Source organism: Engystomops pustulosus, chromosome 1, assembly GCF_040894005.1.
Source record: "Engystomops pustulosus chromosome 1, aEngPut4.maternal, whole genome shotgun sequence".
In the NCBI taxonomy this organism is placed as follows: domain Eukaryota; kingdom Metazoa; phylum Chordata; class Amphibia; order Anura; family Leptodactylidae; genus Engystomops; species Engystomops pustulosus.
The window spans coordinates 235,549,708-235,564,986 of record NC_092411.1 but is presented as its reverse complement, the minus strand read 5'-3'; the positions used below and the strand labels follow the sequence as shown (position 1 = coordinate 235,564,986).

Sequence of the window (15,279 nt, the reverse complement as noted above, 5' to 3'; positions counted from 1 at the left end):
TAAATTCAAATTAAATTAAATTAAATTCAAAGTTAAATTTAAACCTGTTTTTTATTTTTACCGGTGTTTTGTATGCGTTGGAAAAGGGGTAGTCTTATACGGCGAATATATCTTAAACTCTATATTTTAACAGGAAAGTAGGGGGGTTGTCTTATACGCCGGAATATACGGTACTTATAATTTACAAAACTTTTTTCAAAAATAAATTCCATTGCATACATCGATTTATAAATGACGAATGTAAATGCAGCCCAACACAATAAATCATGGTGGCCTCTAAATACAGGGCCAGAAAACGACTTACAATTCTTAAGAGCCAGCTGAGGACAAAGCTTGCAGTAGAGTAATGTGTGCCATAGTGAAACTTTGGAACCTGTTCATCCTCCCAGGTCTCATAGCGCTCTGCAAAGAAGGCTGCTCGCTTGGGATTCAGAGCTCCAACAGGCTGAAAGATAGAAGAAAATTGTTACATTCACAGATTGTTTAATGAAAAGCCTTCATGGGGCTTTAAAATTGGAGCCTGAATGTCTTGCAATTACAAACAGAGTGACAAAGAAGTGACAAGACCACGGCGACATCTCTCTAGAGACATCAACATGACAACTCAACACCATAAAGTGACAGTACAACTCACAGCTACAAAAAGCAACATATAATTAATCCCATGAGGGGATGTTATGCCAGGTACAGGCCCATGATACTACAGTATAGGTTACGAATATGTTCTCTAGAATTTAAAGAAATTGATAAAGTTTCCACATTGTGGAAGACACACAACCACATTGTGGTGAAGGACTGCTTTCTTCTTTGAATACCAAACAATCAGAAAAAAAAATTTCAAAACTTGAAGACCTCCCACTTTCTACTAAAATCAATGCAAGTTACTTCAATATTGGCAGGTGAATCCACTGAAATTTGAAGCAAAATAAACTTTAAGACTTTGGGCTCACTGGTGTGAGTTCTCAGCTTCTGTTGCGCTTGGTCTCCCCATTGTGTCTCCCCATCCGCAAAAAAAAAAAAAAAAAAAAACCCTGAAGTTTTTACATTGCTATGAACACATTACACCTGCTTTGTCATTAGTGAAAAAATAAATCTGTTTTTTTTGTGCCCAACATACACTTGTATGGGCTTCAGTGATTTGCATCCATGAAAAAAAAAACCCCAAAAAAAACCCAACAGGTTTCATAATTTTTTTCACGGACAACAGAACAGTGAAATAACAACACAATGGAAAAACACCCCATTGAAAATAATGGCTTCGTGAGGCATCCGTGGAAATCACTGAACCACGGATGTGAAAAACAACACCAGATAGGGATCAACGCCTGGGGCTCCACACCAGGGACCCAGTAGATGACCCTACACTTGGGTTTATCAGACTATTTACTACACCCCAAGGGATGCTCCTCTACATTGGAGACCCCATGTTTTATTGATTCCACCGCAATCCCTCTGAAGAACCTACAGCAGGAAGAAACGCGTCAGGGAAGGGGAATGCAGGGTGTTTTTTTTCTAAACTAGGGCAAGCTATTGGGACTGCCCTTGTCAGGGCGGGAGCTAATCACACCTGGGGACAGGGACAGTTGTAGCCTTGTTACAGTTCGTGACATTTTTGGTTCCAACATATACAGGTATGTCCTTACCATCTTAATGCTCCCGTCAATACACGTACTTTGAAAACAGCACAGCTGACCACTGGACACAACTACAGACCATTACCAGTTGTGGTAAGAACCATCTTTTATTTCCTCTTTGCAAGGTATTTTTTGGATGGTATGGTGCATGGCACCGTGATTTAGAGGTACGTGGTATCCCCATTGTTTGATCCACAACCGTTGGGGGTTGTGGTGATCAGTATAGTCGCCTAGGTCGGCGTCTATAGTACGGATTGTTGTTGTTGTTTTTAGAATTCACAACCTGTGACCTTTGCATATTTTAAGGTATATCTAATAAAAATATAAGTTTTAGTTCACAGCCATGCTGATAAATTTTGACCATTTTAAAGAGCCCGTACACAAACATATGTTAATGGAACATCTAAATGAGGGGTTATAAGTCTACTAGGTCTGAGTCTTAAACCTTAGTAACCTAAGGATATGCTACTAGTTAAGGGGCCACCAACCAGGGGACAATGTCTTTTAAATATGACTTATTAATATAATCACTTTCCCTGCTTGTCTCTTTGTCACTCACTCTCCATATCTATAGATATTACCTCACACATGAGCTGTCTTATGCGCATTCCGTATAGTAACCAATCAAACCTCAGAGCTCATATTAATGACCTGTGTCAAAATGTTAACCAATCATGGCTCAGGTTCTAACTGCCACAGGAGTAGCAGACAATGGCTCCTGTATTTGGTGGGTAATAATTTTTTTGGAAAGTGCGGGGTGAAAATTTTGATTCTAAATGTAGTAATTTGGCGATTGTAAACGCGATGGTGAAGATTCCTTTAGTAGACTTATATACAGACATTCAGCTTTATTTATGAGATTCACTCAACCAATCACTGGTTAAGGTGAGTCTATGCTATAGTCTGGTGGTGATAAACCTATGGCATGGGTATCAGAGGTGGCAGCAAAGAGTCTAAGGCTGCCCAGGATGTTCCAAGATCAGGGCTATTTTAAAGCGACACATCTATGGCGACACATCTGTAGCGACTATGCCTGGGACTATAGGAGAAGCAGGAAAGAGTAGAAAATCCCTTTCATTGAGAAATATACTACATTTATCAGTCATTCATCATGACAGTCAATTAAAACTATTGTAATAAAGGAAACCAAAAAGTAAACATTTGCCCGAGGCTTTGTTAACAAATTCAAACATTTAATTTGAACATTTAAACTTAATGTTAATTTTGAAGGAAAAAAAAGGAGTCGCCTATATTTTTTTAATTTCATGAAAAGATCTTTACCAAGGACTAACATAATTACTTTTGGAGCATAATAAAAGAAGAAAATTCTATGGCCTATAGCTCTTAATTGATCACAATAGCACGAGGGCAACGTCTATAAATCCAAGAACTATGCCAAACATCCACGCATGTACTACATTTTTAGGCTAGATTCACACTGCCATATGGGGGACGTATATATGGCCGATATACGTCCTCCATAGACAGCAATGCGCGCATGTCCTATCTTTCGATGGAATACAGCGCCGTGTGCTGTGTATTCCTATGGAGAGGGGCGGAAGTGAGTGGCGCTCTCCCCGGCACTGCCTTATGCTTGCCTTGCTACGGTACGGCGGGCAACGGCAGCCTGAATGAAGTCTTAGACCATGGTCACAACCTCACTGATCATCACAATCTGACCGATTGGCATTGTGGCACCAATTTTATTTTTAAATAAAATGTTTCTTATTTCAGGTTTTATTTGTAATGCAAGATTAGTCTAAAAAGATGATGAATCTGAATATGATTCCACTGCAGCTGACATATTCAGGAGACAAAGTTAATAATTGCAGAGAAGTATATTTCACTTCAATGCATAAAGAAGACCCCCAATAACCATATTCTACATTAGAAGTGCTACCTATTGTGATAACTCATTAGAAAGACTCATTGCCAATTAAAAAAAAAAGATTGCAGATAACAAAACAACACCAAATTTTCAAGTACTAGTGGTACATCAGAAAGAAGAATTGCGAATAAATAAGTATTTTTTGGAAAAATGTTGCATAGTGGCCAGAAAGTAAAATAGATAGTAAAGTAATTAATTGCATTGTATATTATGTAGTATGTTTTTACTGCATAATTTTGTATGGAGCACAGTAAAACCATATGAAAATTGTAGTTATTAATATATAAACTAGAAATAATCCAGAAAAGCCAATAATTAAAGCTATTTACCTCAGTAGCCTATCACGGGTCATTGTGCGTTCTTGGCTTTGTGTTAGTTACAGGATACATGCTACAACCATCAGTCTGCCCAGCAGGGAGTTAATGGGAAATAGAATAAATACTAAAACGCAATTCTCCCCACAGCATTTTAACAAATGGCTATGTGCCTCGGAGCTCTTGAACTGCGCACCCACCTCTAATCAATGGTTATAGAATTACGCTTCTTGGAGATACCACTAAAACCAATTAGGACTGATTTTGTTGCCTCTTGTGAAAACAGCAGCATGCATAGATCGATCCTGCCACAGAACCTGCACTATTGATTCCTGATGTAATTGTTACAGTTCCGTTTCTCATCCTTGATGGAACATTCTTCAACTTTCATTTACAACTGAATAAAGAAAAGCAAAAAAAGAAGAGAAAAAAAAAAAGTGCAAAAAAAAATCCGACCTCCAGATAGAAGGATAAAAAATAACGGCACAGTAAATAGGTATAGCGGGGCTCTGACAATGACACACTATCAGCTTACTCAGAGAACTTACAGTGGGAATACACACTTTGAATTATACATAACATGAATGCTCTGATTTATTGTGGTAATAACATCCACCTCATTAAAAGATTCTGCTTTGCTGCAGTCGGACGGTTACATATTGTTTACTGCTATAAATTAATGGCGGGGCAGAGAAAATAGTGCAAACCCTCGAACAATAGATCTGCTGTGACAGAGCCGTACATCATAGCTTCCTCATAATAAAAAGGAGACAATGTATTGGGCTAATACATTTTACAGTGCTGGCCTATATTTTCCTGACAACTGCTATAAAAGATGAGGCCATTCCGCTATGTTTTAATACACCGTAAAAGCAGTTTACTAAGCTCCAGCACCAAATATGGGATCCAGCAGCACCATAAATATTTTAGACTGCTTAATTAAACTTTTTTTTTTTGTTTAATTAGAGAGGCAAAAATCAGTGAACTGGAGACCTGGGATACAATTAATTGATAATAAGATATTAAAGAATATCAATTAACTGTTTATTTCCTTGCACTAAGCGGTGGCTTAATTGTAGTTTCTCTAGGGGGATGTTTCCAGGTAACTAGTACATGATACAGCAACCTTGTCAGCCTATCATTGATCAAGTCAGCTCATTAATACCTCTTTACAAATGTACTTTCTATCCCATTTTACAATCAGAGAATTGTACAGTACACGTTACCAAAAATCTAACACAAAAGGTCATACAAGGGACTATAAAAATAAAAAAGATTATTATTTTTTTCATAGAAAGTCATTTTAAAAGAGTTTATTATCCCCATTTTCAACACAAGAAAATGGTGTCAAAACAGCCACATTACTGATGCCACACTTCGGTTGTGATACTCTTCTCTTTCTGCTCCGATCTTGAAGGAGGACAAAATAACTAGGAATGTGCTTAGGCTACACAAACTAGACTAAAATTGATAACAGCTACAAAGGGAGTCCCTCTTTTATCAACTCATTAAAGATTATAACTGAACTGGCTTTTTTGTTCTGTGATCCTACAAACAAGAAAGGATGGTCTCATTGATGAACCTAAGGGGAATCCATCACCACTATTCACCTACCTGAGCCAACTGCTGAGTTATGCCCACAGATGTAACCTATAACATTGTTTTTATTGTCCAGCTGCTTCTTCTATGACAAAACTTCACTTTACAAATAGGCAGTAGTGACACAGCTGAAGGGGGAGAAAGAGAATACGCTGGGCAGTGGAAGAACAGCAGCGGGTTGTGTTATTGCTGTGGGGGGTCATAGTTCGGAGGTGCTCTGCCTGCGCCTCCTAGAGCACTTCAGCCTCATTTGCATATTTCTTAAGTGAAGATTTGACAAGGAAGGAACAGAGGTATAGGTGAAATGTGTGGACATAGTGCTACATAAAATAGCAAATAATTCGGGTAGGTAAACTGTGGAGACGGAAAGTGACCAATGTGATCAGGTTTCATTTTGGTTAGGCTAAAGGTGTGGTTATCTATCAGGTTACTGAGCAGTGGGTGTCAAACTGAAGGTATAAAAAAGTATATATATATATAGCCTCCCAGTGAACAGATTTATTTCAAAAGGAAAACAGTCTGCATGACTGATAGCATGGGGCGGTGATGAGGTACAATCAGCATTGCTCTTTTGCTGTGATTTAAGAACATAGTATGTTCTGTTACATATTTAAACAAAGAGTTAATGCGCTAACCGTAGATTCTAGAATACCAAAAGACCTTCCTAATGTATCTGTAAAAACATCAGAAGTGGTATAATTTCAAAATATTATCATTTAATACAGTCATAAAGAAACCCACACACGAGGTCTAGGGGTCCCATGGTTTTTTGGGTACATTGTTACAGAACAGTTAAGGTTTCTGGTTAGTTGACATAATTTTAGTGCTTTTTTGAAGTTCATTAAGTTAAGTTTAGGAAGAAGGGATACTAGGAAGTTGTTTCACGCTTACGTTAAAACAGCTGATAAATCTAGATTTCGGGTTGTTTCAAATAAATGTATTGAATAGTTGAGATGCACTACCTCACTTAGTAAAGCAACGTCACACATTTATACATTTCTTATACAGGATTTTGCCAGAGAAGGTTCATGGTCTTCAAATCGGAAATGGAAAAGGGTAATTAGGATAGTTACTAAGGACGATTGGAATAGTTGTTATATCTATGTCTTGGACCCATAGAATGGCTCAATTTAGTTTTGTACACCTTTAGTTTTGTACACTGCTATTTAAAATAAAGGTGAGGGAAAATTCGATATGATGTCCGTGTTCTGGAGAGAATACAGATTTTGTGCATGTGGCCTGGTATTCCCTGGAATTAAATTTGCATTGAAGTTTAATGAGAATATGCTGCTCATTTCTTTTCCTAGATCAATTCAGGTTGGTCTGTTGGGTTATATACGATTTAAAGAGGCAGAATAGCGGGTAAAAGTCCTTGATAAAATTTGGCTGGGTAAGGGTGAATTGTAATTAATTCTTTTAATGAAATATTTTAATGATAATTGGTGTGTATTGCATTGTATTTATATCAGTTGTTTTGTATTTTGGTATTGAAAAAAATTATATATATACACCAATATATAATTTTTAATGTTTGTTTAAAGCGCAGTAATATCTCCAGCAGTGACTCACAGTAAAACACATGACCGCAGATGCCGAAGCTTTGTATACAGTGGAGATGCATCCTCATATTCCGCTCTCCATTTTATCTCCAGCTCTGATAGCACTGGAATCCTTCATGTAGCGCTCAGCACAACTATGGGAAGACATTTCTACAAATTGTAACAGAATGTTGTCCAGAACACAACAATAGAATTTGTGATTTACAGACGACCTAAACACACATTGCATCCCATCAGCTAAAAATATTACAACTGGGAAAAGAGTTGGAAATGTGGATTGCATATTTTTGTGCTTAGAAGTCTATTATTGCAGTATATACGGGAAGGAATGCTTCCACTAAACATGTGCAGAGTCATAGAAACTCAAACATGGAACGTAATAAAATCATAGCAGTACATCGGCATCAACACAACATTCTGAATTATGTCAATAATTTACTATGCCTGTTAAGAGACTGCAGAGCATTTTGAGATGTTTTTTTACTAAAAATCTGTTCCTGAATTAATATTATTTTATGTACTATACAAATATTTTTGGAGGGCTGCTAAGGCAATAAAAGCATCCAACACATTGTGCCTTTCTAGAGTGTATGTATCCCAAAGTCATGTAGAAATTCATTTTACTGTAATCTGTCTCCACTTTAGTCACTAGATGCAGGTCTGTCTCTTATCTAGCCTTGGTCTGTATACTAGACAGACAGCTCTTACAAGTTCTCTCATTCCTAAGCTCCCAGCCTCCCTCCTGTGTCTGTAGTGTGAGTGTCATCCCCAATATACAAAGTCATAAATACAAAAAAAAGGAAAATCTGGACCCACAAACTAAAGAAACTCTTAAAAGATAACAGGCTGGGAAGTATCTCCATGTAGAAATAGTAACCCTAGCAAATCCTACACGTTCCTAACCATAGACTATGCTATGACGATGACAGTGTACTGTAATATGCTCATATTGTCTGTTCCCACCAATGCCTACGTCTACATTAAGCAGGTTATATGGGTCTATATATATATATGATATATATATATAATTTCAAACAATACTAAAAATGATGTGGAGACACATGCACATTTAAAAATAAATTCATTGAAATAAAAGTTCTATCTTGTACCATATTCATCAGCAATCTCTTTGCCAGAAGATACTGTTGATACTATGTGGAGGACAAACAATCATTTTGGAAATATTTTTCAGGTAAAAATTAGTCGTCGTCGCCCCCCCCCCCCCCAAAAAAAAAAAAGATCTCTTGCTTTTAACTTTCAGCCTTATAAGCCAAGTAACAAAGGCAAGTTAATCTATTAATGGAACACTACCTGAAGCCACAGATTTCAGTAGGTATGCTTGGCTAGAAGAGTCATACACATTAGATGCTCAGATGGTCAACCAGCCCAGCCAAAATCTCAAGGGTAATAAAATACTGACCAGAGAGTCATATAGATAATGAACACATCTGTTGCTTACAGATACTAAATTATGGCATACATGAAAATGATGAATATGACTGAAAGGATGAAATATAGAATTATAAATATGGCATGATTGTACACTTCTTGTGCCACACATTGCTCCTTATAGATCATAAGCTCTTGTGAGCAGGGCCCCCACCATCCCTATTGTTTCAAATGACCATGTTATTTCTCTGTAATGTATCATTGTGTTTGTATATGTTCCCCATGATGTGTACTGGCGATATATAAATCAAAATGAAACTGACCATCTCAGCTGCAGGAGTTATAGGAGCAGGAGTGATACCTAAAAATTCTAATTAGTCTTTAAATTACGCCAGTCTAATATGGTAATGCAATTTGTGAGATATTGCTGTCTGCAGGAGCTGGACAGGTACAGGAGAGAAAGTGAGTGTTTTTTTTTAAATAAGTTTTTTATTCAAAATTGAATAACATACATACAGCTGAGAAGTAATACATTGACAAATTCTCTTCTCAACTATGCCACATGTAGATGTAAGTTACCATACAGTGTATGCTCGCTACCTATTCATGAAATTGTAACTGGCATTGCTTGTATATTTGGAGAGATGCAGAACAATTCTGGAATACAGCCTGAAAAGTACCTTGAAAGCTGGAGCTTCACTTAACTTTTCTAGACAGTTTTATAATTTTTTGAGCCAACAAAAAATGCTTGCAATCTAATCATCACTGTGCATACTCGCCTTCCACAAATCACATGCAAATAAAGTGCCAGAAGATGACACTATTACATTCATCAACCGGCTGTCTGAGCTACAATAGACCAATACAACACTTCTTAGTGGAAAGCTTATGATTAGTCATTGTTAATTGGCTTATGTATAATACGTGGTCTCTGTTCACAATAAGTGTCAGGAGTGTTAGCTTCTCCTGTGTCCCTAGACAGAGCAATTAATAAAATGATGCTTATTAGTAAGCACTGAAACAAACCGCAGCTCAAGAATTAAATTGCAAATGTGATCCAGACATTTTATCCAAGTGTCATTTAGGGAGGAAGAAATTATTTTTTCACTGAAATAACAGCTAATTAGAATTTTAAAATACATGAGAGAATACAACAGGTTAACCTTCATAGTATTTTCTTACTTCTTACTATATTCTGTTTTTGTTCTATGTTGATTTTAGGGAACTGTCACATTAAAGATGTCTGATCATCAAACATGTATTAGGGAAAAATTTAGTATAAGGCTTCAGTATTTAGTATAAGGTCATGTGCAATATCTGGGCCACAAGCAACGGGTAGAGTGCTATTGTATGCGGCCCAGAGGCCATTGGGGGTTGAGCACTGCTCACTCTGTCGTTGTCCATTGAAAATGAATGGCCACTCTGCACCTTCACAGTGGGTTGAGATAGGGCTCATGCACCGCACCATGAAAGTGCACATTAGAAGTCATATTTAAGGTCGTGTGCATGAGGCCTAACTAGTATTTTATTTATTTAGAGCTTGTTCTTCAATCTGCAGTAAAATGGGTAGTAATACTTGGTAATTGACTAATTAACTTTTATACTGGAGAGATTATCCATTGCAGGGAGAACCACATATTGAGTTGTAATTTAAAGGGAACCCATCAGCAGAATGGATTTAATAGACTACTACCAGTATGTTATCAAGCATATTATTAGTTTCCAGGCCAATCAAGGCCCATCATAGTGACATCATCTTCAAAATCAACTTTCAAGTGAGATGTAAATTAGTTGTATATAGTCAGAGATTTTTTAATTTATTTATTTATTATTTATATTATATATTCTAAGTTTGCCATATACAGCAAAAAGGTACATTTCAATCAGATTGCAATGCAGGGAAAGGAAGAGCACCCATGAGAAACCAAAGAGTCATCTTGCTTCGAGAGAAAAATCAGACCAAACTGAGGAGCACCCTAGCTAAAGACCCATAGCATTTTGCACACGTCTACCCCATGTGTTCAACCATGGAGCCCAAAGTTTCTTAAATTTTCTTTTCCTAAATACCAACCCTTCATTAAAAGGTATCATTAGACGAGATCTGGACATTCACATTCAGTTTCATTAATCTGCCATATATAAACATTTTTTCAATTAGATGTTATTAAAATAAACGTTCCTGTGTGAAGATAATTTCTCATAAATGTAGTGATATGATTCCTTAGAAACAAGACTGTGTCCTTGGATACGGCCACCTCTGCTGGAGGGATTGTACAAAGAAACAAAAAGTTTTTATTTATGAAATGTCTGGGAGTTACTGCATGTCCTGCAGCCGTCCTGTGGTAATGATCGCAGAAGGCAGGGAGTCAGGCAGGGCCATCGTAACCGAGGAAGCCATCTTGTTTCTAAGGGACAACATGGCTATGTTTATGAGTAATTATCTTCACACAGGAACATTTTTTTTAATAACATCCAATTGAAGATTTTTTTTCACATGGCAAATGAATTTAATTAAATGTGAATGCCCAGATGGGAATACCCCTTTAAGCAGCATCACCTCAACTTTCTGGAGGAGCTATATTTTTGTGGGGGAAGCCTAATAACATGATGTGAGATCAAGCCAAACCAGTATATCTATTCCAGAAGGAGCATATTCCCAACTGTAGACAGCACTGTTTTGACCTGGTTGGGTCTCTTCAGTGCAGCATAGGGAACTGGCGAGGCAAAAGTAAGGGAGTGAGGCAAAAGTTTATTCAGAACTAGCCATAGTAGTAGTCCCGGTATAAGTCCCCTTCAGTATGTATTCACAGTTGGGCATCATGATGATCTAGCCATTCCAGTTCAGCCCCCTGATCCTCAAAAAAAATGCATGGACCACAAAGCCACCACCCAAAGCTTGGCATAACTTGGAGTAAACCACATTCAGGTCCCGAAGATATTTCTTAAGACCTGCAAACTTTGCACACTATTTCTAAAAATTCATAGAATAATCAGGGAACAATGAGATCTTAAGAGCCTTTCACTGTGAGATCAAGATGATAATGAGTAAAGCGCAGAATAGTATCCCTGTCTCTGTCCTTTAGCCAAGATGGGACAGGGGACTCATCTGGGTGGAAACGGACTAGTAGGGGCTCAATGCGCCCTCTTGATAGCATATAAAGGGGATAGAGCATTTTTGCTAAATTTTTGTTGGAGCCACTGCTCAATAAGGCAGTCACGTTTTGTCCCTCTACCTTTATCTGCTGTCGACGTGTGTCCCCTGTCTGCCTTGCAAACCTGCCAAGCTTATCATCTATGTTCCGCTGCATCTTCGTAGGGGTGGAAGTTGCAGGAAAAGATGCGGCGGCGCCATCTTGAAGATCTGTTGCACGATCAGTCTTACTGCTGCCCTTCCCTTTGCTTGGCATCTCTGAGACATGGATCAACCAGGCAAGTGCCAGTATAGTCCCAGTTCTTAGTGGGGCAGTTGTCAGCGGGTATTCGGGCAGTGAGCGGAGAAATGACAGGAGACTCAGCAGGAGCTCCGCTGCACATATTCTAGGGTAGGCTTTTCTAAGCCACGCCCCCAGAAGCAGAGAGTTTAGTACTCAAATCAAGCTCTTCTTGCCTAAGAACGCCCCTTCTGCTGTGATTGACACCATGACACATACTATACTTGAGAAAAGCCAGTTGCAAAGACCCTGGATGCAGAGGCCTCAACCACACACAAAGGCGCATTAAAAAAATCAAGAAGAGAAGGGTAGTCAAGAGGTCAATTTGACTTCAGTGCAGAACTCTATGCCTCCATAACAACTACATAAGCCTTTTCTTCCTTCTACCTGGCTATAGTAGTTTATGAGCACTGTATACTAACAGAATATCTCATCAATCCCTGCTCAGCCCATTTATCATTATTTAGCTAAATGTTACACATTGAGAAATGCAATTCTTTAAAAAAGTAGCGCCCAGAGAATATGGCCATGGAATAAGAAGAAAGGCTTAAAACTCTTAAAAAATAACTTAGAACAAATGTGTATGCCTATGTCTGGGATAGTTTTCTTTTTCTATTAGACTGGAAGCTAAAAAAACAAAACAAAAAAGACATGTAAGCACCTGTACATCTATCCAACATAATGGCTAATTGTTTAACAGTCAGTGTACAATAATTCCTTAAACCAAAAGGAATTAAAAATTGATGCCATGGGCACCTTTTAGAGGGGTTTGTGTGAAGCATAAGCTACTTTTATTGTTTTTAAACTTTGATCTGCCTTGAAAGTGGCAGCCTGCTTTTCACAAGACTGATGTTGAAAGATTTTTGAGAAGTGGTTTATAGGCTTCTCTTCTTGCTTAGATCAGCAAGATGCCATACTATCTTGTTCCAATGCTTTCCTTTATACTTAATGTTGGTTATATCTACCATACGTGGAATACAGTCAAGTAACAAATCTAAAATAGAAATGTATGAAATTGCATACTTTTAATAAATATATATATATAAATAAATATCTGACAATCACACGGGTAACAAGAGAAGAATGAAACAGCACCAACCTTTGACAAATCCCTAAAGTTGCTTGGAAGGGTCAAATCCAGCTCTTCAGATTCATAATTAGTGATGACCCAAGGAAAAACTGGATACTGATTCAAGTCATTGTAGGTTCGTCCTGTTAAAAAAAATTTTTTTAGCAACATTTCATTCCAAGTCAGCATCAGATCAGTGGAATGGACAATGGCATCTTATGTATTAAACAACTGTATTCAAAATATCTGCTGAGATATATCTACACTCACCGGCCACTTTATTAGGTACACCTGTCCAACTGCTCGTTAACACTTAATTTCTAATCAGCCAATCACATGGCGGTAACTCAGTGCATTTAGGCATGTAGACATGGTCAAGACAATCTCCTGCAGTTCAAACCGAGCATCAGTATGGGGAAGAAAGGTGATTTGAGTGCCTTTGAACGTGGCATGGTTGTTGGTGCCAGAAGGGCTGGTCTGAGTATTTCAGAAACTGCTGATCTACTGGGATTTTCACGCACAACCATCTCTAGGGTTTACAGAGAATGGTCCGAAAAAGAAAAAACATCCAGTGAGCGGCAGTTCTGTGGGCAGAAATGCCTTGTTGATGCCAGAGGTCAGAGGAGAATGGGCAGACTGGTTCGAGCTGATAGAAAGGCAACAGTGACTCAAATCGCCACCCGTTACAACCAAGGTAGGTAGAAGAGCATCTCTGAACGCACAGTACGTCAAACTTTGAGGCAGATGGGCTACAGCAGCAGAAGACCACACCGGGTGCCACTCCTTTCAGCTAAGAACAGGAAACTGAGGCTATAATCTGCACAAGCTCATCGAAATTGGACAGTAGAAGATTGGAAAAACATTGCCTGGTCTGATGAGTCTCGATTTCTGCTGCGACATTCGGATGGTAGGGTCAGAATTTGGCATCAACAGCATGAAAGCATGGATCCATCCTGCCTTGTATCAACGGTTCAGGCTTGTGGTGGTGGTGTCATGGAGTGGGGAATATTTTCTTGGCACTCTTTGGGCCCCTTAGTACCAATTGAGCATCGTTGCAACGCCACAGCCTAACTGAGTATTGTTGCTGACCATGTCCATCCCTTTATGACCACAATGTACCCAACATCTGATGGCTACTTTCAGCAGGATAATGCGCCATGTCATAAAGCTGGAATCACCTCAGACTGGTTTCTTGAACATGACAATGAGTTCACTGTACTCAAATGGCCTCCACAGTCACCAGATCTCAATCCAATAGAGCATCTTTGGGATGTGGTGGAACGGGAGATTCGCATCATGGATGTGCAGCCGACAAATCTGCGGCAACTGTGTAATGTCATCATGTCAATATGGACCAAAATCTCTGAGGAATGCTTCCAGCACCTTGTTGAAGCTATGCCACGAAGAATTGAGGCAGTTTTGAAGGCAAAGGGGGGTCCAACCCATTACTAGCATGGTGTACCTAATAAAGTGGCCGGTGAGTGTATATACATACACACACATTTAAAATAAAAACTATAAATACATGTGCAAGCATCTCTGTTATGTTATATAGGGCCATGTCATCCATACAATTGTTTTTATTGTCCTGCTGCTCCTTCAGTGCTAAAACTTCACTTTAGCAATATGCAAATTAGGCTGAAGTGCTTTGGGGGGCACCTCTGGGCTTTGGCTCCACATCTAGCTGGTGAGGATGGACGAAGCTAAAGGGGGAAGTATGAGAGAAGGCCCTGGGTGGTGGAAGTGTAGCAGGGGACTTTGTTATCGCTGTAGAGCCGGAGCTCTCCATAGCGTTTAGCCTAATTTGCATATTGCTGAAGTAAAGTTTTTACAAAGAAGGAGCATCTGGAAAATAAAAACAAATTTGTGCACGTCATGTGTCATGTGTGGGTAACATAACAGTTAGTTTGGGTAGGTACATCATGGCCAGAGATTCCCTTTATGCTGAAGATTAAAAACACAATACAGAATACGTTGTCACTTCTTTACCAGCTACTGTGTTTAAGAAGATCAAATATTCAAAGTTTGAGATTTCTCTGTGCTGCCAACGCTGAGTCATGTTTGATGCTTTAAATATCTGCCGAGGACTAGCCAGGGAGATACGCCTGTCAAGAAAGAAAAGGAAAAGAACAAATCCAGTTTTAAGAAAGAAAACAAAAAGGAAAAAAACTATGTCAAAAAACGGTTACTTTCCACATTCACATTTCATCACATTACTGAAAATCACAGCACTAAAAATCAAAGACTTATAGGGGTAATAGTAATAGGTAATAGAGAAACTATTACTGGATTGTGAGGTTTGAACCAAAAATAGTCAATGGTGGCTCCACAGTGCTATCTTCCACATCCTAATGGTTGTCCACTTTCAGTAAATAGTTTTGTGTAATGAAAAGTTA

At 38.5% G+C, this 15,279-nt stretch overlaps 1 protein-coding gene across 4 annotated transcripts in view; it reads right to left on the bottom strand.

The window, feature by feature from the left end:
* LRBA (LPS responsive beige-like anchor protein) overlaps nt 1–15,279 on the bottom strand; it is a 358,816-nt gene that overhangs the window by 100,106 nt on the left and 243,431 nt on the right. For all 4 annotated transcript variants that reach the window (XM_072121481.1, XM_072121491.1, XM_072121508.1 and 1 more), the window contains 3 exons: nt 14,873–14,988; nt 12,914–13,026; nt 305–445 (listed from right to left, as the gene is read on the bottom strand). In XM_072121481.1, the coding sequence (XP_071977582.1) occupies nt 305–445; nt 12,914–13,026; nt 14,873–14,988 (370 nt within the window). The remainder of the gene's footprint in view (nt 1–304; nt 446–12,913; nt 13,027–14,872; nt 14,989–15,279) is intronic.